This window comes from Kogia breviceps, chromosome 19, assembly GCF_026419965.1.
Source record: "Kogia breviceps isolate mKogBre1 chromosome 19, mKogBre1 haplotype 1, whole genome shotgun sequence".
In the NCBI taxonomy this organism is placed as follows: Eukaryota; Metazoa; Chordata; class Mammalia; order Artiodactyla; family Physeteridae; genus Kogia; species Kogia breviceps.
In genome coordinates, this window is record NC_081328.1 from 14,804,603 (window position 1) to 14,828,186 (window position 23,584).

The 23,584-nt window shown below is 48.3% G+C and overlaps 2 protein-coding genes across 2 annotated transcripts in view; one reads left to right on the plus strand and one right to left on the minus strand.

Annotated features, from left to right (window-relative positions):
* SEZ6 (seizure related 6 homolog) overlaps positions 1–23,584 on the plus strand; it is a 99,617-nt gene that overhangs the window by 1,593 nt on the left and 74,440 nt on the right. The window contains exon 2 of the mRNA XM_067022082.1: positions 947–1,085. The gene's annotated coding sequence lies outside the window, so the exon portion shown is untranslated. The remainder of the gene's footprint in view (positions 1–946; positions 1,086–23,584) is intronic.
* On the minus strand, positions 7,925–19,241 carry PIPOX (pipecolic acid and sarcosine oxidase). The gene is made up of 8 exons (XM_059046331.2): positions 19,128–19,241; positions 17,555–17,703; positions 10,896–11,109; positions 10,430–10,612; positions 9,539–9,685; positions 9,019–9,177; positions 8,354–8,429; positions 7,925–8,055 (listed from the first exon to the last, which is right to left on the minus strand). Exons 1-8 carry the CDS (start codon positions 19,239–19,241, stop codon positions 7,925–7,927), a joined length of 1,173 nt encoding a protein of 390 aa, XP_058902314.1.

Consider the following 23,584-nt stretch of genomic DNA (forward strand, 5'->3'; position numbering starts at 1 on the left):
TTCTGGCCTCCATGGGAATAGTGTCCTCTGGAGAGCAAGGGAGATTGAGCCTAGTGAGTGGCACTGCCCTGGAAGGTTCTGCACTAGAAGCACAGGTCCATGGCCTGCTTTTGAGGGTCTGGGAACTCATCTGTGGGGGCTGGCCTTTCCAGTGAACCACATACTGAGCCACTGGACAGGATTTAAGAGTAGAAAAGGAGCTTCCGCTCCCAGGCACTGGCAAAATAAGCCTAGAGAAGCAACTCGAAAGTGAGGCAGTCTTAAGCTCTTTGAATGGGTTCTTAAGGGAACATGTACACATGACAAAAGTACATGTGAAAACAGATAAATAGATAAACGTTAGATGAGACTTCTGAAAAATAGAAATAACTTTGTTTGGGGATGTGGGATTATAGATGAAGTATCTGTGCTTGTAATAAAGTTTTCATACAATTTTTCTTTTAAGTCAGTACAGATGTGTATCTGTGTCAAACACCAAAGAAGGCCCAAAATTGTCATATTAGTGTGACTGTAAGAGTAGCGTCTTTCCCAGCATTGCATATATCGAAGTAGTAGCCCTGGGCAGGGCAGGGGGGGTGGGATGGTAAACCATGTGGCAAAGCTGCTTAGAAACTGCTTAGATCCCTTGCTCAGGGAAAGCCATTCTTAAAGCAGCAGGCGTCTCTTGGCATGGCTGAGAATGGAAGCTGGAAGAGGAACAGATTGGAGGGTGGAACTTGAACAGGGTATTTAGGGCAGAGGAGCAGTGGGGGAGGGGGAGATAAGAGCATCCAGACATGGCCTCCCATGCAGCCTGGAGCCCTGCAGGTGACAGGTTTAGGCAAGGAGACTCGTGTTGATGAAAGGACTGGTGATGGAGTGGGGTGAGGAGAAGCCGAGAGTCAAGAAGGTCATTTAGGATATTTGTGTTATGGTTATATACTTTTTTTTTCCCCTTTTTTTAAAGATCTGTAAGGGTGGACATGACTCAATGGCCAGACTGTGCCTGGCTAATGGATTCCTGCTTCTCATACCTGACTCCATCTAAGAAGGTTTAGCGCCTTAAGGAAAAAGTATTTTCGCTGTTTCCGAGAGTCAAGTGACGGGTGAGTCCTCTGAGAAAATGAGAAGGTATTGGTTTTAGAAGGGGAGAACTTAGTGTTTCAGACCTCGCATAAGGTCTGGGAGGAGTAAGTCTCCTGGGGCCTGGAGGTGATCTTCATCTCCCTCCCCGCCCCGACTCCTTGCTCCCCAGTAGAAATCAGCTACAAATCTCAGCTTGTTGGGAACAGATGGCCTTGGCTGACGAATAAGCCACCGCAGGCTGCTCCACCTGTTCTCGGGTTGGAATAATCAGCTCGAGACAAACATCGGCGCTGAAATAACTCATGGCAGCGGGTGATGCGCAGACACAGATTCCAAAAATCTCTTAAATAGACCCCCTCCAACTCTCTCCCCTGCCCAGCCCCTAGAGGCCATCAGGGGAAGGTAATGGAGCGGAGAAGAGAGAGAGCCCCAAAGCTGAGCGCGATGGTGGAGCTGGTGCTTGTTCCGGTGGAGGTGGGGTGGGGGCGGGGCTGAGTTCGGGGGGCGGGGCTGAGTTCGGAGGGGCGGGGCGGGGTGGGGGAGGGAATACCTTGCACCTCGGCAGGGCGGGAAGTTATTTCTCAAGAGCATGTGGAGAACGTGGAAATGGTTGATCCGTGTCAGGGACAAGTGTGAGGAGATCCAATCTGTCGGTGAGAGTAGAAAACTGAGAATTTGGGATTCTTGTGAATGTGTTCGTTAAAGAAGTGATATGCAAATGAGATCAAGCTACCCGCGAATCTCTCAGCAGCTCAGACCGCTCTGCCGGCAGCCGCTGAGGGTGGCTGCCTGGGTGCCCGAACTTATGTGGACTGGTGTTCAGCCTCCTCTCACGTCCTTGATGAAGTCTGCTGGGCTAATGTTCCCTGACAGAGGCAGATGAGCCCGTCGGGAGGGTGACAGCGCTGGGAAGCAGTGGTGACGGCTGGAGGGGGGCGGGAGGGGGTGTTGCCGGCTGAGATGGGGGCCTGGCTCCTGTAGAGTCAGTCGAGAGAGGGCAGGGATTGAGAGAGAAGAGACAGGCTGATTGCTTGCTCTGGGTGCCTCAGGCAGGCGGCTCCCCTTGGTCCAGCCTCCTGGCCTGGTGCATAGAGCCTGAGTCCCCAGAGGCTGTTCTGGGGTCGGGGGAGGAAGCCTGAAGGGCTCTTTGGACACCCCCAGTGCATCTCTGACTGCCAGCTCTGGTTCCATACAAGTGGTCCCTGTGACTCTGCCTAGGGCGTTGGAGGACAAGGCTCTCACCTATCGTTAAGGGTTCTGCAAACCTGGTCTCCTTAAAGTCGGTTGTGCCCACAGAGGTGCCATCGTGGCCCCTTTCCTGCTGAGTGCCTGGCTCTGGGGTTCTCACCTTGCTGTATATTAGAAACACTCAAGGAATTGTTTTTGTTTTGTTGTATATACAAAGAGTAAAAAAAGTAGTACAATGAACCTTATCCACCAAACAGCTTCAACAATTTTCAACACAGAGTGAATCTTGCTTCATTTGAACCTGGCCCACTTCCACATTCCCTTGTATTATTTTGAAGGAGACCCCAGATATGATAGCACTTTGTTACAATGAAGATATTTGTTTAGTATCTACCCCTCAAAGAAAAGAAAATGACTCCTTAAAATGTAATCACAATACTCTTATCACACCTAAAAAAAATTATCAATAACTCCTTAGTACCAAATATCCAGTGTTAAAATTTTCCGGATTTTAAATATTAATAATGTAATAAATTATATATATATATATTTTTAAAGTTAATTTGTTCAAATCAGCATCCAAACAACATTGAGGAGGTTTTTTTTTTTGGCCACTCAGCGCGGCATGCAGGACCATAGTTCCCCAACCAGAGATCGAACCCATGTCCCCTGCAGTAGAAGGACTGGACCACCAAGGAAGTCCTATCACTGAGGAGCTTTTTAAGAAATACTACTGTGCCCAAGGCCTTCTCCCTCGGGGATTCTGATTTAATTGACCTTGGGTGGGGCCCAAACATCATATTTTTTAAAGCTCTCTTGATGGTTTCAATGTGCAGCCAGGGTTGAGAAGTGCTCTACCTTTCCCCCTACCAGTTTCCTGCCAACTCCTCGTCCAGGCTATTAAATACTTCTCCTGCCCCCTGCCAGTAGACCAGAGCAGTTGGCCCTAATATGCCTACCTGGAGGAGTCGAGGGCTGCCCATCTTTTCCAGGCTTCTCTTTCCAGGTGGGCTCAAACTCTCTATGGACACAAGCATTCCTTTCTCTACAAATTCACATACCATGTAGGCCCTGTTCCTATCACTTTCTCCCCTAATATATGCCTAGTGCCTGTTCTGGCCTTGCAAAGCATAGTAGATTTTTTTTTTTTTTCATGAAAATAGCAAAATTCCTGCCTCAGGAAAAAGTGAGAACTTCCCTGGGGGCAGTTTTCATCTGGCTGCTCAAGTGGCTCAGCACTGCACTGGAGCTGAGAGAGAAGCCTGCTGGGGGCTTGGCAACAGATGTAAGGGAACAGGGGATTGAGTGGGACTTGAACCCAGCACATTTGGGGGAATCTAAGAAACCGTTCTCTCCTGAAGATGCTGGCCCCAGGAGCATTTCAGAGAATTATGCCTACGTCCCTAGCTCGCAGCCATCTGCCTGCCTTCCTATGGCTGCTGCTTCTGTTCGTTCCCCTACCCCTCCACTCTACCTGCCTTTTGGATTTATTCCTCCCTCCTGTGTCCCCCACTCCATGCCTCACTGAATGTTGGTGAAACAAATCTAGTCTAAAATAATGAGCAATCAACTACCCTGATGCTTGGGGCAGGCTGGGCAGGGGCTGGGGGGAAAGGGTAGGGAGCTGAATCACTTATAAAGCCTAATAAAGATGCAGATAAGCATGCTGACTAGGAGCCCCAGAGCTGGGCTTATTCATTATTCAAAGTTATGTAAATGCCACTGGGTCCTGCGTGCTAGAATCCTGCCCCTTGTCCCTGCTGCTTCTTCCTGCCTGACAGATCCAGCCTGCCTTATGCCTCACCTCTCCCCGCAGGTGCTTACATTCATTCACCCTGCCCAGAATCCCATCTCAGACCCTACCTCCTCTCTAGCCAGAAGTCTTCCAGAGATTTGTTGGGAGGTTCTGGCCTTCAGGCAAGACTATGTAGACCCAAATAGGTGGGCTTCTCGTTTTTAAAGATTTCCAAGGAAAGAATACCCTCATCAGTGCTATATACATGTTTTAATATCTCACAAATCTACTTAGTGGGATGGATTTCCTGAGTTCTAACCTAAATCCCTCTTGCTGCATGGGAAGCCCACCATTGAAATAGAATATCCAATAATCAAATTCTCTTTAATCACTCTTTTGAGAAGTTAAATGCAAGCATCAAGTCACTCCAGCCTAGTACCCCCAGATTAACTCATCCTTGTTGCTGCCACTTACCTTGCTAGACAGGTGAACCTCATTCCAAGTTACAATCACACTCCTTAAGCTCTTAAACCTGTCCTGGGATACCAAACTCTGGTTAGTGTTTAACTCGTACTGACTACACCATATACCTCCTCCTTTTCACATTGGGATTACTGATTTGTACCCCACAATTGCCTAGGCCTTAGGACTCAAATTACTTTCCGCTGACTCTCCTCAGTCTTTCCCTTTTTCCCCATCACCCCCTAATTTTTCAGATGGTGAGGCTGAGAAATGAAGAATTGGGTCAGAGTCGCAATGGCATCGATTGCCTCTGCTTTCCCTTCTTTTCTGGGCTGCCTCTCCTCCCTCCCCCAACCCCAGTCTATTTTGAGCCTGCCTCTGTTTTCCTTAGTCTGGTTGGCAACCGTGCCGGCCTCTTTCTCTTCACTGCCCTTATCTCTCCCCTGCAGCCTGTGAGGACCCCAGTTGCCCTTCCAGAGGTCTCTTATTGCCTGCCCGATTTATTTTGATTTTCTTCCATCTTGAAGATAGGTAGGGTCGGCCTGAAAGTGGATGCCTGGCCATGCTCAAGCAGAAGGTAGTCAGGGAGATAACGCTGGTGGGTCTGCTTGGCAAATCCTTCAATGTTACCAAAACCCTCAAGTTGTCCTCCGAGCCCATCTACAATGTCTAGTCCTCTTCTCCATATCCACAGACTCTATTTCCTACATCCCTTCTTCCCCTCTATGACCCCATCCTACCCTCAGTAAGAAAAGCTCAGTTCCTCCCACTTGGGTTGTGTGCAGCCCCCCTGCAGGTCTTCACCTGCCTTCTTGGCCTGCACATTGCCAGTCTCTTCTTTTCCAATTCCTGTTTCTCTGCACTCTTCCCTGACCTCATCCCTCCCACACACACCCGTCCTACCCCACACGCCCCTGCCCCTGCCCCTGCTTGCACTCTGTTTCTAGGACACACTGGCTCATTTCTAAAGAGACTTTGCCAGCCCAGGCAGGGCTTGTCAGCCTCCCCCACTTGTCCTTTCTCAGCCTCCTCTAGACACTTGTCCCCTCCTTTAGCTGTCACCGGCAAGCTGAATAAGACTGGATATTTTGGAAGGGGAGCTGCAGCTGGCTGGGGGAGGAGGGTGGCACTGAGAGAAGCAGAAGCACAGGGAGCTGCAGGCAGCCATGGAACGGGGGGGAGAGAGAGGTCCCCAACATCCTTCCTCCCCAACTTTGCCAGCTTGGGAGCTGGCAGGATCTCACACTGATCCCTCTCTGTACTGCATTTTTCTCTCTCTCAGTAATAACACAATACCTTGCTTTACAATTTACCACGTTCTCTTACAGACCTCCGGGTATCTGCGTGGTGCACTCCCTCTCCTCCAAGTCTGCTCAGATGCCTCCTCCTCAATGAGTCCTACCCTGACCACCATTGAAAAGGGCAGCCCCTCCCCCAGCATCCTCTATCTTCTCCATTCTGCTCTGTTTTTTCCCCAACGCACTTGTCACCCTCTAATGTACAATACAATTTATTTATATGTATTATCTACATGTCCTCTCCTCACTGAACTGTAAACACCACAAGAGTAGAGATCTCTGTGTTGTTCAATACATCCACCGTGCCTAGCACAGTGCCTGGCACACAGCAGAACTCAACAAATATTTGTGTGTTGAATGAATGAATGAATGATCTTATTGGATCCTCACACACTCCTGTAGAGTTGGTCAGTATTATTTTTCCCTTTTTCTTTATTGCAGTAAAATATACATAACTTACAATGTACCATCTTAACCGTTTTAGGTGTACAGTTGAGTGGCATTTAAGTACATTCACAGTGTTGTACAGCCATCACCACCATCCATCACCAGAACTTATCTTCCCAAACTGAAGCTCTATGCCCATTAAACAATAACTCCTTATTCCCCCCTCCCTCCAGCCCCTGGCAACCACCATTCTACTTTCTGTTTCTATGAATTTGACTACGCTAGGTAGCTCACACAAGTGGAATCATACAATACTTGTCCTTTTATGTCTGGATTATTTTATTTAGCATTATGTCTTCAAGGTTGATCCATGGAATGTATCAATAGTATTATTCCCATTTTACAGATATGATTATTCCCACTTTACAGAGGCTGTGGTTCGGGGAACTAAGTGAGAGCACCCAAAAAGCAGACTTGGCATGGGGTTGACAGGATTGGCTGGCTTTTATAACTCCCAGGAGAAATCAGTACTAAGCCATGTGCCTAGGCCTATAAGGCAATTGAAGAGTAATTTCCTCTGTGTTGTTATTTCCTTTGGGAATATTTTTACTCTTATTTCCATTTCCCACTCTTCCCCTCTCAGCGATTCCTTCAAACATTTCCATCCCACCCAGTCCCATTTGTTTTCTCCCCAGAGCACTTTAACTCCTGTTCTTTTGGGTCAATCTGGCCCTGTCTGGAAATGCTCCTGCTTGGGTTTCATCTGAGTGCACTCAGCCTTGCTTGAGTCTCTGTTTACACCTCTCACCCCTCCACCCACCCTGGGGCAGTTATGAGCCTGTTTCCTTCCAAAGCAATTAGTGTAAGGAGGCCAGCTGACTTGGTGTTAATGCCATTTCATTAAGGGGGAGCAATCCTAATGATAATAAAATGGCACATTTAACATTCAAACATTGAACAGGGTTTCTAAGCAAGTGTGTCTCTCTCTTCCTTTCTGGTAGAACAACTCCATCTTCATAAAGACCTGACAGTACACCTTAATGAGGGACTGGGGAGCTGAGCATCTTTATAGAACCAGAGAGAGGATGAGAACCAGACATAGAATCCAGAGAAAGAGGGTGCGGTGCATTGAGGGGATAAAGACCCCAAGGAGTCCTGGGGTAATGGATTCTGTGGTGCTAATTTAGACAGTTAAAGTCTATAAGAAATAAGGTCACATGGAAGATAAAGCCCACCACAGGCTCTCATGCAATGCAGTCATTTACTTATCTGTTTGTTCAACACATTTTTCGCAACAAACATTTACTGTGCACCCAAGATGAGCCAAATTTTACAGGAGTTTGTGATAGAGGGTGGCTCTAGTTTTATGAACAGGAATGCCAAGGGCCTTAGTGGTCTACAGATCATCTTATTTACTCTCCCCCAGGCAGCTTTAGTCAAATCTATCCCAAATGCATCAAATGCCCCCGTGAAGAGAATTTTAACAACTGCTTTGGTCTCCTGAGCCAGTCCTTATGCCCCCTCCTTATTGAGACATCCATCCAGCTTCAAGGTCCTTGCTACTCTGTGATTATAGAGTATCTGATTGAATTTCTGAAGCAAAAAATATGTGGGATTGGGGAGCTGGCTAGGGAAAGAAGGTAAATTCAATCAGCTGGTGTTTATGGGGAACTGAAGGGGGCAAGAAAAAAGGATAACATCTCACAGACACTTCCTTCCTCTGAGAAGTCTTTCCCAGAAGAGGGCTTCATTCCCAGCTCCTGTGCACAGAAGGGAAGCAGGTGGCCAGTCAAATGTGGGCTTTGCCCAGGCAGGGGAAGCGGCTGATTCGAAAAGGTGTCAAGTCATAGGATGGCATTAATTTCATGCTTAATTCATACAGGATCTTCCCCACAACAGGGGACAGCTTAAACCCATGCCCTAGGAAAAGGAGAACAGGTGGTCAGGCATCCTCAGAGACAGGTACTGGACTCCCTGGACGTCCCCTACACAGTCCCCAGATAGAGCTAACCTTCCCATTGGTCGCATCCCAAAGCTGGAAGTTGCCTCCCAGCATGAGAACCCTTTCTTCTCTGATAGCCCCGCTCAACCCCCTTATACACTCAAGGTCTATGCTTTGGCCCCTCTCTGTTCAACTAAAAGCATGAAAAACACCATTTTGCCTGGCACTGAGGTAGGTTGTCTTTAAGGCACCCCGTCTTCCCTCACTCAGGCTCACCAGAGAATCCAGCACCAATGACAATGTTGTCGTACTTCGGGTGTCGATCAAGAATGAAGTGCTCATCAGGGGTGTTCTAGGAAGAAACAATCACACCTGTGTCCTTTGAGGATAGAGGGAGGAGGAAGAACTGCAGGCTCAGAGGGGAGGAGACTCAGCTGGATTTCTTTCCAGAAAGAATAGGAATGGGGCACAGGAATGCTTTCTGCTTGCCAGTGCCCTAGGGTACACCAGTCTTTCTCATTTGTCCATCTGTCTCTTCTCGTGTAGAGCTATGAACCCAGTAGATGCTCAGTTAACGCGTGTAAACTAACTTTAGCGAAGATGCCTCAGGCCCTGGTGACATCTGTCTCTTCTCTTTGTCCCTTAAGGCCTGCTCAACTAGAACATCTTGCCAAAAACTCTTTTAGAGCTCCTCTGGGAAACATAGTGAAGGACTGCCAGACGTATGCCTAGTTTCCTAATGAAAAAGAATATGAATAACCTCTAGTGGGCCCTCTCTGGTGGAGGTGAACTGACCCGCAGAAATGAGCTCATTTGTTTCAAGTCACATACTGTGTCAGGGGTCAGGTAGAGTCCAGCCTGAGCAGCCCAAGGCCAGTCTGTCTCATTCCCCTGCTCTCCAGGGCTGCGAGAGAGCCTGGCCCAGTTGCCCACACCCTTACCGTGTACATGCAGTGCTCCATAACAGCAGGCTCAGGCTCTAAGTTAGGTAAGTGATCTCTGACAAAGCAGCTCAGGATGTGGACGTCTTGGATGTCTGAGAAAGCTGCAGGGCAGTCCCGCTCCTCAGGATCTGCATTGTTGCCGTGGTGATAGCAGACCTGGCTCCCAATCAGAGCAGTGTGAGCTGGGATGGCCGACCTCCTGCACACCACCCCCAACCCAAGGTGGCAGGTTGTACACAGAATGCACTCCATCCATCATCCCAGCCTTCCCCAGTCCTGACAGATGCTGTTTGTTGCCACGTGAGTTTGCCTAGCTGTCCATTCCCCCGCCAACCCTGTGTTTGCAAAGGAAGGGCTCCAGGACAGCCAGGGGTCTTGTGTTATGCACAGTGAATAGTGAAGTCCGTTCCTGGTCCTGCCCACTGGGATCCGAGGGAGTCTGGTGAGAGGAAAGTTAGAATAGCTGCCCCAAATCTGCCTGGGCCCCTATTAGCCTTCTCTTGGCCTCTCCGCTCACCTTCATCAGCCCTGGGTACTCTCCAGAGGGCAATCCATAGATGTGGTAAGGAGCCAGGCTGAAGCCCAGGAAGCATGGAAAGGCCTGGGACACACCATAGCTTCCAAGAACCTTCTCTCGCCAGTAACACACGTTGATCCGCAGGGTCTTGGAGCAGGAAGAAGAAGTGGGAAATGAAGGGGGAGAGCATTTCTGGGGTCCCGTAGCCCTTTAATATAAGCCCAGATGCCCTGATTAACTTACCCATCTTTGTTTCACTCAATTCTCATGTCATTTACATGTTACATTATGTTATGATGCATAAAAATTGCTGAATCTGTCTCTTCCCCTATTCTTAATCTTCTCCCAAAACTGTATCCAGCCTACTTCTCTCTCTCTCCAGGAGTTAATAATACCTCATGTTTATTGACTGCTTACTATAGGCCAGGCCAACTCCTAAGGTTTTATATATATATATATATATATATATATATATATATATATATAATTTAATTTAATTCTCCAACAGCCCTAGTCCCCATTTTACAGGTTATAAAATTGAGGCTAAGTGAGGTGAAGGTCAATGAATTTGCCCAAAGTCATCCACTAGCAAGTGGCAGATGGAAGACTCAAGTCCATCTGGGTCCAAGGCTTCTTTTTTTTTTTTTTGGTGGTACGCGGGCCTCTCACTGTTGTGGCCTCTCCTGTTGTGGGGCACAGGCTCCGGACGTGCAGGCTCAGCAGCCATGGCTCACGGGCCCAGCCGCTCCGCGGCATGTGGGATCTTCCTGGACTGGGGCACGAACCCGCATCCCCTGCATCAGCAGGCGGACCCTCAACCACTGCGCCACCAGGGAAGCCCGAAGGCTTCTTTTCTTAAGCACCAACTCTCAGGCTTCCAGCTCCCCTTACCTGGAGAGGCAGCTCAATTCCCAGGGGACGGAGGAGCCGGTTGGTCCAAGGACCTGCTGTGATGATCAAGCTCTTGGCTTGGTAGCTCCTGGAGGTGGTTTTCACCATGACCAGTAGCCCTGGTTTTATCTCCATCACCTTTTCTCCATCATGCACTATGCCTCCTAGCTGGCGAATTGCATCCTGAAAGGGCAGGAGCAGGGAAGGGCGAATCAGTTATGTATGTGGTTCACCCTGGTGGACAAAGAATGCTTCATCGAGTGCAGAAAAGAGAGGGCAGAATCTAGACCTCCTCTCCCATATTGTCGAGGCCTAGCAGGGTTTATAAAACTGCCCAATCCAAAAAGTCAAGACTAAAGCTGGCAGGGCAAAGGCTGTCATCCAACTGGGGGTCAGGGGATGGCTGATGGGGATCCAGGATGCCCAGAGCAGGAGCTGCAGTGCCCCTAATGCTGCACGATATCACCTGAAGGGCTCTGAGCGCCTTGTCAGCATAGAGAACTCCTCCAGACTTGTCCAAGAGCCCCACTTCTCCCCTGGACAACCGAATATTGGGGAAACGTTGCTTCAGTTCCTCAGATGGAAGACACTGGTGTTCCACTCCCTGCCTAGACAGAGTAGCCTGGATTATCTTTAATTCTGCACTCTCCTTCATTCCCAGCAGCAGTAGTCCAGTCTGCCTATAAAAAAAAAAAAAAAAAAAAAAAGACACCTGAGTGAGAGTCTGCGTCCGGGCCCTGGGCCTTCTCTGTCATTTTTCAGCAAGGGGCCCAGACCAGGCATCAAGGGGAGTCCTGGCCTCACATTCGAAAAACAGGCAAAGACATCTCCATTCTGTTGTAACAGTCCCGTATTGTTGCGCTGGTTTCTAGCCCATCCCCAAGTCTGCCCTTGGCTCTCACTATTGGTTTGCTTATCCCTCCATCTTCCCTCATCAGGATCCATCCTGCCCTTGAGGTCAGAGATCCTAAGTCCTCTTTTATCTCCACACCTAGAAAGTGGTAAATGTTCAATGAATTTGATAAGATTTCTTCCCTTTCCTCCAGTCCCCTGACCTCACTCACTGTTTTTATCTCAATTCTTTATCCCCTTTCCCCTCCCCAACTCCCTGCTGTTTCTTTTCCCTGTTCCTTTTGCTTGTCATATAATGTTTTGTCTCTTCTTGTGCATCCATCTCTCCATTCCTTCTCAGAGGCTGCCTGTTTTGTGGAAAGGGTCCTAAGTTGGGAGCTCTGGCCCTGGATCCAGTCCCGGCATCCCCTCTGTGACCTTGGTCTGATTGCTCGCTGATCCAACCCCAGATTCCTCCTCTGTAACGCATGACTGTTGGACTATTGGTGGTTCCACACCAGGGGAGTTGTGGAAATGGCATGGATCATTTTTTTTGCTTGTCACAATGCCTGGGGGTTGCCACTCACGTTTGGTGGGCAGGGGCCAGGGATGCTAAACCCGCAATGCTCAGGAAGATCCCACCCAAATGCCAATCGTGCCCTCATGCAGAAACCCCAGTAGGTGAGATGGCCTCTTAGGACTCCAGCAATTAATTCAGCGATTCAATGATTTTGTTTCTCCCTATACATCCCTCCGTGTTTCTTCCTCCATAAGAGAATGAGAGCTGTTTCTCTTTAATGCTTTCCATATCTCCGTCACAGATCAGAGCTCCCTTTTGGGGGGAACTGATCAAAACAATACAAGGGTCACTTTGGCCCTTGGGACCATTCCTGTAGTCCCTCTCGGTCTCAGCAGCCACAGTGACAAGCATCAGCCTGACACATCCCCCAGGTACTGTATATAAAGCTCGTAATAGCCTATAATGGAGTCTCATGGATATTACATGCTTCCAAATCCCACATTATCTGGTTGGGGGGATTAAAGAGAAGATTGGGAGGGGGTAGGGACGCAGCGGGCCCTGGGGCCAGTGTCAGTACACAGAGCCACGCAGCATGCCCAATCCATTTGCCATGGCCCCCGCCTACCCAGCATTCACCACTGGTGAGAAAGCAGTGAATGCCTCTGCCTCTTCAAAGCTCAGCAGAGGAAAGATGCTGTAGAAATGCCCACCAGCCAGCAGACTGTCTTTTTCCTGTGGCCCCAAAAGAACTTCAGATTGGTTCTCAGTTAATGAAAACTTGACCAGTAAACTCCTTGGTCAACAGGATAATTAAGTCACCCAAGCGTACGTTCTTGAGCCCTTTGTACCTGATGAGGTTGTGGCTGTGTAGAATTCTGGGAAAGACCTCACCTTAGCAGTCACAATGTCAGATCCCTGGCCCGGAAATTCCAGAGCAGCATATTCTAACCTCTTCCTGCAATATACTAGCCTTGGTTTCTCACATACTCTGAGATTTAGTTACTTTCCCTTCCTTCCCTTCCTTTCTCCCTTCTTCCCTTCCTTCCTTCCTTCTTTCCTTGAAATAAGAACTCCTCTTTCAGGAATGTACTATATGGAGGAAATGAACTCACACCAAAGCAACGGGCAAATCTGTCGAATTATGAAATGCTGAGTGATGTTCTAATTCCCAAGCCGTCCTGCGGTGGATGAAGCGGGAGCTCCCCATCCCTAGGAGTAATCAGCAAGCTGATTCTGCTGGTGAATGTAATTGTGCCAATTGTAATCATTTTGCTCCAGCTCTCTGCCCCTGTGGCATTTATTTCTCAGCCCAGATATTGATCTAACAGTGGGAAATTTTCCATCTGAATTTGTGATGCTGGACCCTCCCCTAGTCCGGAGATGCGTTTGGGAAATTCTCATTTTCCGTGGATCACAGCTGAGCTATTTGGCCTGAGGGAAACCATGCACTGCCAGAGAAAGGCCTTGGATTGGAGAGAGATTTTTGACCATTATGAGCAAATCAGAAATAAATGTAAAACACTGCCTGGAAATGCAAAGGCCTGTCATTATGGGAAATAGGTGAGAGGCTCCTGTGGGAGATGCTTAGAGAATTGGAAAGCAGTCAATCAAAACTGGGATCAGAGAACGGGCCTTTTCCCCCCAGTATGAAGATAGATGACTTCCATGCGCAGATTGAAAATCATTTAAGTGCTTATTTTCTTAATGGCTTTTCCTAGATCCCAATAAACAGTCTGCTCATTCTGCATCAATTTCTCACCCCTACGCTCTGGGCCTCCCTTTCCTCTTTTTCTGCTCAGATCCAGGCTACAAAGTTTGGGGAGGAAGGAGAGAAGGGACAAGGGCATTGCAGGAAAAAAAAATGACCAGGAAATGAGCAGTCAGGGCTGGTCTAGAAAGACGGCACCTTGTAGTGAGGCTGGGGTGCTGGGGATCCCTGGAAAGAGTGCAGCTCCCAAGTCCCAGAACACCATCAGAGCATTTGGTACTAACTGTGCCTTCCTCCCAACCCTAGCTGGATCCAGCCCTAGGAAGAGATAATGGAAGATTCCTCCCAAGGGCCTTGTTGACTTCTCTATGGCCCAACTAAAGCCTCAGACATGATGTAGGGAGTTGGTGATAAGGGATTTCTACCAGTTACTATAGCAGGACAGGAGGCAGGACGGAGTGGGGAAGATTTGGGAGGGGCAGACAGCTCTCCCTGCATCTGCCATCTCCCATCCCAAGCTCCAACTTTCCCCCCTCTGGGTTAAAAGTGCCAGGAAAGCCAGCTCTCAGAGTCACCTTGGGGAAGGGACTCCAACAGCGACTTGGTAATGGCTGCTGTCTTTGTTGGTTTTGGAGAAGCTCTTGGCGTTTCATCTTCTGCTCAGTGGGCTGAGGTGGAATTGGTTAACAAAGACTGCTCCAGGGAGGGGATGTGGCTGACAAGCCAGACACTTTGCAGACACAGGAAGCAGCAGCTGCGCAGGGGGCCACCAGGTTCTGGCAGCAGCTGTACTGCCTACGGCTGTGATCTTGTCTGATATTGTCAGCTAAGCAGGGGCAGCCCGGGTCAGGAGCTAGATAGTAGGACTCAAAGGGAGAAGGTGGGGCAGGAAAGAGATGGGCCACAGAGCTGGGATTTGCTCTTGGTATCAGCATCCTAGCTGTACACCTCACAAAAGATTCAGACCTTGTGATCTGACACATGTGTCATCGTCTGTTCCCAGAATATATGCAAATATCCTGAGCCACCCATATTTAGTATGCCACTGTCACAGGAAGCAGCAGAACAGAACGAAGAGAATTGGACAACCACCTTATCAACTCCTGAAGGTTTTTTTTTAAATCGTCATCAAATATCATTAAGTAAATATGTTCATATCTATCAGTTCAATTATGATATTGTGCTGGTTCTTCCAGAAGAACCCAGGAGAATAAGAATCACACAGCTGATGAATCATTTAGAAAATCAGAATTAGGAACAAAAGCTAAAAGGATTGGAATAGGAAGTATCTGTTCTGTGTCTCTACTAAGTAAAAGAACCAAATAAATTAGTGTGCCTGAGTAAATTAGGTTGGCCATAAGAAAGGACTTGCTACTACTAACAACAACAATAATAATAATGCCTAGCACTATATAGAACTTCAAAGATTTTTCAAAGAACATTCACTTTACTCTTCATTTTCCATAATTGGGGCTGTGAAGCCTAGGGATAGTCTTTTAAGAGGAGCTATGATATGTCCCAGTCTTTAAATGTATGTTAGCAGCCTTCTGACCTGGGATGATCTAGGCATGAACTTGTTTGGAGACGGGATGGACAAGGTAACCAGTTTGTGGTATTTCCTAAATCAGGAGCCAGCAAGAAATGACCCAGGGGCCAAATCACCTGTTTTTGTCTGTCCCAAAAGCCAAGATGGTTTTTATACTTTTAAATGGTTGATAAAAAGCAAAAGAAGAATATTTCTTTTTTTTTAATATTTATTTGTTTGTTTGTTTATTTTTGGCTGCATCAGGTCTTAGTTGTGGCATGTGGGACCTTTCATTGCGGCACACGGGCTTCTCTCTAGTTGTGGCATGCAGGCTCTAGAGCACGTGGGCTCTGTAGTTGCATCAAACAGACTCTCTAGTTGTGGCACGCGGGCGTAGTTGCCCCGCAGCATGTGGGATCTTAGTTCCCTGACCAGGGATCAAACCCATGTCCCCCGCATTGGAAGGCGGATTCTTAACCACTGGACTACCAGGGAAGTCCGGAAGAATATTTCATGACATGAAAATTATCTGAAATTTGTGTCCATAAATAAAGTTTTATTGGAACCCAGCCATGCCCATTTGTTTACATATTATCTGTGGCTGCTTTTGCAATGGCACAGTTGAGTTGTATCATTGTAATAGAGACCATATGGCCTGCAAAGCCTGTAAAACTATGTGGCCATTCACAGAAAAAGTTTGCCAAACCCTGTTCTAGACTGCAAGCTGAGTAATTCTGTGACTTGCACTACAGGTTAAGACCCTGACTACTCAGTAGCAACCCTCTCATGAGTTTGTGGGGAGAATTAAATGAGTTAACAAGATCAGGTACTTTTAGAACAGCCTTAGTTTCTCGTTCTAAGCACTAAAACACGCAGTGATAATGATAATGATGATGATGGTTTGTCAGGTACTATTGCAAGCCCTTTACAAACTTTATCCTCACAACAGACACAGGAAATAGATATTACCCCTACTTTACAGATGAGAAAACTGAGTCTCACAGAGGTTAGACAGCTTGCTCCAAACCACACAGCTAAATATGTCAGAGCAAGATGATATCTAGAGCCAGGCCTGCCTGGTTCCAAAGCCCTTCCAAATTCCTGTCCTCCTGCCAAAGAGAAGGATTGTGAGATTATGAGATTCTCCTATCCAAGGGTCCCTTTCCCTCTCTCCAGCAGCCCTTCCCCTCGATGTCCATGGTTGCTGCATCCCATCTGTCTCCTTCTATCTTTCTTCCTCCCTGGCTCAATGGAGATAGGATACAGCTGACCCAGAATAAGTGGAAGGAACTGCCATTTATTCAAAAGTGCTAGGCATAGTGCCAAGTATTTCGCAAGAGTCTCGTTTAATCCTCACAAAGTCCTGTGAGAAAAATGAGGCTCAGAGAGGTACAGAAACTTTTCCAAGTTCACACAGCTGGTAAGAGGTAGAGCACAAAGTCAAATTCAAGCCTGTCTGTCTCCAGAATTGTCTCCCCTCTCAAAGATTCCAGACACTTTCCAAACATCTTTTAGTTGCTGGGATGAAGTGTGCCCTCTAAGGCCTCAGCAGTTCTTTTAACACAAGTTACTCAGCAGTATTCACAGATGGCTGACAGAGAGAGGTCCCTTTGCCAGGCCACGCCTCAGCAAGACATGTTCCTTTATTTGGGTGCTGGGTGTATTAGCTGCCTCTGGAATAAATCTGTAATTAGCTGCCCTAGCTGTATTTGCATAATGGATTTCACTTTGTTCTTAAGTTAATGGTGTTTTTGCAACAGAACAGTAACCTCTTGGTTCCTAGCCATTAAAATAACTGCCACCCTGTAGGGTAGAGCAGTGGTTTTGTAGGAAGTTCAGTTAAGAGCCACAGAGAAGGCGGGAGGGGTGGTAGGATGGTTGGTAAAAGTTCTCTTTGCCTCCTGGGTTGTCTGCCTTCTTCCCCATGAATATTTGAAAGATCAGTGAGCGGGGGTCTTAAGGGTCAGAGAAGGCCATGCAGGCAACAGAGAAATAGCTGCAGGCTCACTCCCTGGTCAGCAATGCAGCCTGAGGAGCATCCCCATTTGCTCCTATGGGAGGAGGTATTCAGAGCATGAAATGGAGTTATAAGGGTTGTTCTGGGGGAGAGGACCCGGCATGAAAGTTTGTGATACTAGTAGGAATATAAAGAATCAAGCAGAGGCCTCCTCCTCTATTTCAATCCCTGCCCTGAGAGGGTCTCTGACGGTTCCACGGAGATGTAGATACAAACTCCAGCTCTGAGCATCTGCCCAGTGTCTTTCCAGCAGTTTTCCCCTCTGCAACCTCTGCAACCTCTGCAAGCCTTGGACACTTGGTCTAACCCCAGCCCTGGAACTCAGAGACTGGCAGGAGCCAGCTGGACCTGTCGGGTGACCATGATGACAGCAAGCAGAATGCTTCCACGTGTCTGGTACTTCTGGAGGCCCCGTGTCCCTCCGTTGCATGTCAAGTATTCCTGGCATCACCCTCTTGCATAGTAAAAAGCACTCCCAGGTGCTGAGTCTCATGATTCAAGGAATTCTCCCCCACCAACCCAACCTGTATAACTGGGTTCCCGCCTCATGCTCCAGCTGGGCCCACATCTGGTAGCACTCAGCCATCATCTGGGTGTAGAAGTCTTCAGGGTACGCCATTCGGATTATCCGGCTCTGCCCATGGGAACTTCCCCGGGAGTGCGGGAGGAAGAACTGGAGAAGGAAGACAAGAGACAACTGCAGCTGTCACCCCTCCCCTTTCGGAGCCCGCTCATCATGTGCTGTCAACAAAGAGCACTTATTCTTCAAATATTTCCATACAGACTCCCTTTGTGGCCAAGCTACTGACTTGGCTTCAGGATAGAATTTCTTCAGTAGCTCTAACTCAGGCATCCTTTTTGCTAACATCATTCACATCCCGAAGTCCCTCTGTGAGTTAGTCTTCGGTCATCCTGCTGCAACCTTGCCCTACTTAGACTCATGGAGAAGCAGAATGAACCTTTGAGATCATTCTAGTCTAGGGTCCTCATTTTTTTTTTTTTTTTTTTGCGGTATGCGGGCCTCTCACCACCGTGGCCTCTCCCGCTGTGGAGCACAGGCTCCGGACGCGCAGGCTCAGCGGCCATGGCTCACGGGCCTAGCCGCTCCGCGGCATGTGGGATCCTCCTGGACCGGGGCACGAACCCGTGTCCCCTGCATCGGCAGGCGGACTCTCAACCACAGCGCCAGCAGGGAAGCCCTAGGCTCCTCATTTTTATGCACAAGAAAACTGATGCTGACTCTTTCTCTGTAGCTTCAGATTGCTCAGGACAAGAGAGCCATGTTGAGATTTAGCAAAAGATGGAGTGTTTCCTGAAAAGTTGGACCAGGAATCCCTCAGGCTTTGAGAAAACTGATAGAGAAATGAAAAAGGTTTCTAACTAATCCAGCTCATTACCAAGAAGAATAAACCAAAACAGCCTGGATAGATTTAGGCAGAATGGGAGAGTAGAAACCTTTGGAAGGTGGGCTGGGTGCACCTGCCCTGGGAAGGCTCCGGATATACAGGGCCCAGCCATATGTACAGTGGCCAGTAGACTGCACTTCATGGGGTCACTTTTCTATAAGGAAAAAAAAATACCTACGTCTTATTTCCTGTGTATCAAACAAGGAGGCTGCTATTATCTAGAGGTGGCAGAAAAAACAGAAGCCTCTGCTGGGTTCCAGGGTGAGAGGCCACAAATATGCAGGGAAGAATCCTACCTCTTGACTGACAAATCAGCCTTTGCCTCTAGGCAAATTATCTTTATTTAAGGTTACCCAAAGCAGAACTGATTACTTTTCTGGGCCAGAGCAACCATTTTGGCACAGAAGAGACTGGGTGGGAAGAAAGAAGAGAATGGGGTCTGGGGCGCTTCTTGGTGAAGAGCAGGATCTGGGAGGCAGCAAAAGGAGAAAATGTGCCTAGAAACCCAAAGTGGGTCTTAGGGAGGGTGGAACTTTCTTTGCATTGTCATGAAACACACCAGGCAGCTAAGCTACAAATTGCATAGAATTTGTGAAGATCAGGCCCTTTGGCCTTCACCCCACAGAAAACCCTCTTGGGGGAGGAGAAAGGGACAGTCCCTGAGGTCAGGAGTGCAGAGGGGACACAGTACCTGCTCCAGCAGGAGGACCCTCTTCCTGTGTTTGGCCAGGTGGTACGCAGTGAAGCAGCCCTGGATGCCTGCCCCGATCACAATGGCGTCATAGAGATCTTTCTGAGCAGCCATCCTGCCCACTGAGTTAGCCCTACAGCCTCAGAGACCACATACAAAGGAGAAGGCAAGCGGAGGCATGCTCCAGCCTGAAGGAGGAGGAGTAAAGCAAAGTCCAACCTGGCCAGCATTCCCACAATTCCCTGGGCCCTGTCCTTCTCCCCACTCCTCCCAACCCCCAAAACCTGGCACAGAGCTCAGCCCCCGCCTCCCCTGCAGAGCAGAGCTGGGTAGTCTGATTTGTGAGGTTTAGCCCGGCTCAGCTGCCAGCCTCACCCTTGCATCCCTCTAGCTTTCTATTCTTGGCTCAATTATTGTCATGCAAATGGGCTCCTTCCTATGCCACCTTCCTGTCTCATTATGATCTTTGTCTCAGGCCTTCGGCCCTGGAATTTCAATGCCTCCTAGACCAAGCTGGGCACCCAGAATGCTGCCTCCCTCTGCTGGCCTCCCTCTCTCCAGCCTGATTTCCTTTGGAGATTCTAGAGGGTCCAGCTCAAAACTTGGCACGATGCCCCGGGTGAGGCCCACCTCCCTGGTGGGTGGTGAGGTCAGGGTGGGAGTGGGGGTAGATGCAGAGGCCAATTGGGAGGGCAGGTTTGTGATTATGAAATTATTCTCAGTATGTCTTACCTTTGTCTTTTAAAAAGGAGAAGGAGAAATGATCCTGAACAAATGGAAAGGACAGAGTGAGAGGAGGAGCCTTCTCCTGAGACACAGAAAGGGACCAGGCGTCTGCCTAGGGTGTGAGGGCCCCTGGAGTGAGGGCTCCCTCTGTGCAGGGCAGTGTGCTAAATGAGTACTCTTGCATGCATGTGGGACAGAGCTGGGATTTGTAAGGCCTAATTCTTTTTTTAAAAAATTTATTTATTCTTATTTTTATTTATTTTTGGCTGTGTCGGGTCTTTGTTGCTGCGTGCAGGCCTTCTCTAGTTGCGGCGAGCAGGGGCTACTCTTCGTTGCAGTGCATTGGCTTCTCATTGCCGTGGTTTCTCTTGTTGCAGAGCATGGGCTCTAGGCGCGCAGGCTTCAGTAGTTGTATACGGGCTCAGTAGTTGTGGCTCGCGGGCTCTAGAGCGCAGGCTCAGTAGCAGTGGCACAGGCGCTTAGTTGCTCCGTGGCATGTGGGACCTTCCCGGACCAGGGCTCAAACCCGTGTCTCCTGCAATGGCAGGCGGATTCTTAACCTCTGTGCCACCAGGGAAGCCCAGGCCTAATTCCTATACAATTTGGTGTGTGTGTGGGGGGCTCTGTAAGAAAAGGAAAAGAGGGACTTCCCTGGTAGTGCAGTGGATAAGACTTCGTGCTCCCAATGCAGGGGGCCCAGGTTCGATCCCTGGTCAGGGAACTAGATCCCACAAGCTGCAACTAAGGAGTCCATGTGCCGCAACTAAGGAGCCGGTGAACTGCAACTAAAGAGCCCTGGAGCTGCAAGTGAGGAGCCTCCGGCCACAACTAAGACCTGGTAGAACAAAAGAAAGAAAGAAAGAAAAAAGAAAAGGAAAAGAAAAATTGTGAATACAAAATTAGGTGCTAGGATTTGGAAGAGATTGTGCAATTAAGGAGCCCTGTGGTTGCAGTTTCATTAGCTTCCCGATAAATCAACCTCTGCATGCATTATCTAGTTTAATCCTCACAGTCCTAGGTGTAAGTATTTTTATCCCCACTTTTGGCACATTTAAGATGGCTCGCAATTCTTGGTCACTCTTCCCATCACAGGCTCTGTGACTGCTTGACCTATAGAATATGGTGGAAGTGACACTGGGACACTTTCTGGCCCAAGCCTTAAAAGTAGCTTCCTCTTCTTGTCTTGGAACACCCACTCTTGGACCCCTGAACCTCCATGTTAGTCCAGCCACCTGTTGGAGAGACCACGTGGAGAGGCCCCGAGACTACATGGAGAGCCAGACATAAGAGTGAAGCAATCTTGCACCCTCCAGCCCAGCCCAGCCACCAGCTAAATACCACTGAGTGACCCAATTAATGCCACGTGGAGCAGAAGACTCATCCAGCCAAGACCCATCTGAACTCCTGACCTACAAAATCATGAGATAGAATAAAACAGTTGTTGTTTTTAGCCGCTAAGATTTGAAGTAGTTTTTTTATGCAGCCATAACTGAAACACCGCTTTACAGCCAAAGACATGAAGGCTTACAGAGGTTATAACTTGCCCAAAGCCACGTACCTGGTAAACACAGGCACTGAGGTGTGAACCTCTGTTTGCCTGTTCCAAAACCTGTTCCCTTAACCACCGTGCTATACCAAGGAGTAGTTAGACTTGTAATGATGATTCTGATTTGACTTTTTTGCTGTTTCTCTCATGGCCATACTATGAGTGGGAGAAAATAATAGATCAGGACATCCATGTGACCATAGGAAGATGCTTAGCCCTAGCAAAGAATCCTCCAGAGTGGCCTTGGCAACTAGCTGTTCTTTCAGCCAAGGCTTCCTTTCCCAGGAAAGTAGGGGCCCAGAGAGGGGGTGCAATACGATTGGCATTTCTTTTTCTTCTGAAAAAAATTTCTCTAGGATCCAGAAGTCACCTCAACTCTCCCCGACCCCTGACCCACATGGGACAAGATAGCATCCACTTCACGATGGGACAGCTTCCTTATGGTAAAAAGTAGCAGACATAATGGAGAAAAATGGACTATTTAAGTATGTGAAGGCTTGATATAACTATAGAAAGTCAGCCTTGGGATTTCTCTTGATAGGATGTCAGAGGAGATGAACAGTTTACACAAAGGAGAAGCAGACAATAAATCCTCACGTGGAAATGTACCCAGTCTCACTAGCAACGAAAGAAATGGGAATTAAATAACTTCAAGGTACGATTACGTGCCTATGAAATGAGCAAAAATAAATAAAAATGATAAAATCTGTCAGTACAGTGGGGACGGAGAGAGAGTAGGGTGGCAACTCAGATTGTCTGGGCTTTCTGGAGAGCTCTGGGGCGGTAAAATGGTTCAAACCTTCTGACTTAGAAATTCGACTTGGGGAACTATACCCCAAGGAAGTATCCAAGGGAAGAAAAAGGCATTTGTATGAAGACATTCCTACTTGCGCTTTTATAATATAAAAAAATGGGAAACAACCCAGCCACGGGGGACAGCTGAACAAACTCTGGCCCGTCGACACAGTGGAATACTAGGTGGGATTCAAAATGACAAGTGTGAGGACAGAGGGCTCCGCAGACCTGTGTATATGAAATCATACTGAGGAAGAGAAGCAGGACACAAATAGACGCACACGGATCACAACCACGAGTTACGTGTGTGTGTATCAGAGATCTAAAGGGAATTTGGCAAGGTGATTGAGCTTAATGCTCATTAATTCCCGTATTCTATAAAAACTGCACTTCCATTCATAATTTGTAAAAGGATAAGGAGAAATCCCCTGAGGAAGCAGATGCTTCACATCTTCCCGGTCACCGGTTCCGGGGCCTGGGGAAGTTCTTCTTTTGTTTTCCCCAGCTGCCCTCCATCCCACCCCACCCCCTGACATTTCTTATTGTTCGTCCTCCGGGGAAGCTACAAAGCAGCTCTGTATCCCACATCTCCTTTGTTTAATATAACTTCAGAAATAAAATAACAATTCCATTTCCCCATCCCTACTTCACAAGCCTGCCCTGGATTCCTGGACTCAAGCATTCTGCTTCTTGTTAAGAATTTCAAACGGCTCCTCTGAAAGCAGACACTGGCCATGGTCCAACCTTCAAATGAAAAGCAAACCAGCTTCTGAAGGCTGCCCCTCTCTCAGCGTTGCCCATCCTTGTGGCCATCCTGATAGGGGCAAGTAGAGAGAAACGATCACCTCAAATTCCCTGTTAACACCCATTCTGGATCGGAAGACCATTAAAGGGACAGCCAGCAGCCCTACACCGCTGCCATGTGTCAGCAATTGCCGCTGTGGCCTGGGGCAGAGCCACGGAGGATGTAAGGCTGAACTGCTCATCTGATGGTTTGATTGACACTTTGCAGACAGAGGTGGGAGAGCCGAGCCAGGGAAGCAGCAAGCTGTACAGCTCAGAAATAATGAGAGGACCCGAATCGTGAGAGAGAGAGAGAGAGAGAGCACGGAATAAATAAGAGAGACCTGGGAGTTGAATGACTAGGGAGAGGCTTCTGTTCTCTTTCCTCTGCACCTCTTTGCCAGGGAGCTGGAGCCTGGGGCAAGGAGACAGGCAGGCCGACCAGGAAGTGGCCCCTCCAGACCCATCTTGCCAGCTGCTGAGGGTGTTTGGGGCAGAATGTGCAGAGGATGCCAGCATGAGAAAACCAAGAGCAGCAAAGCTGGATCTGTACGTGGTCTCCATACACATTTCGGACCTATTACACGTCTCAGCTTTCATCCCTCTC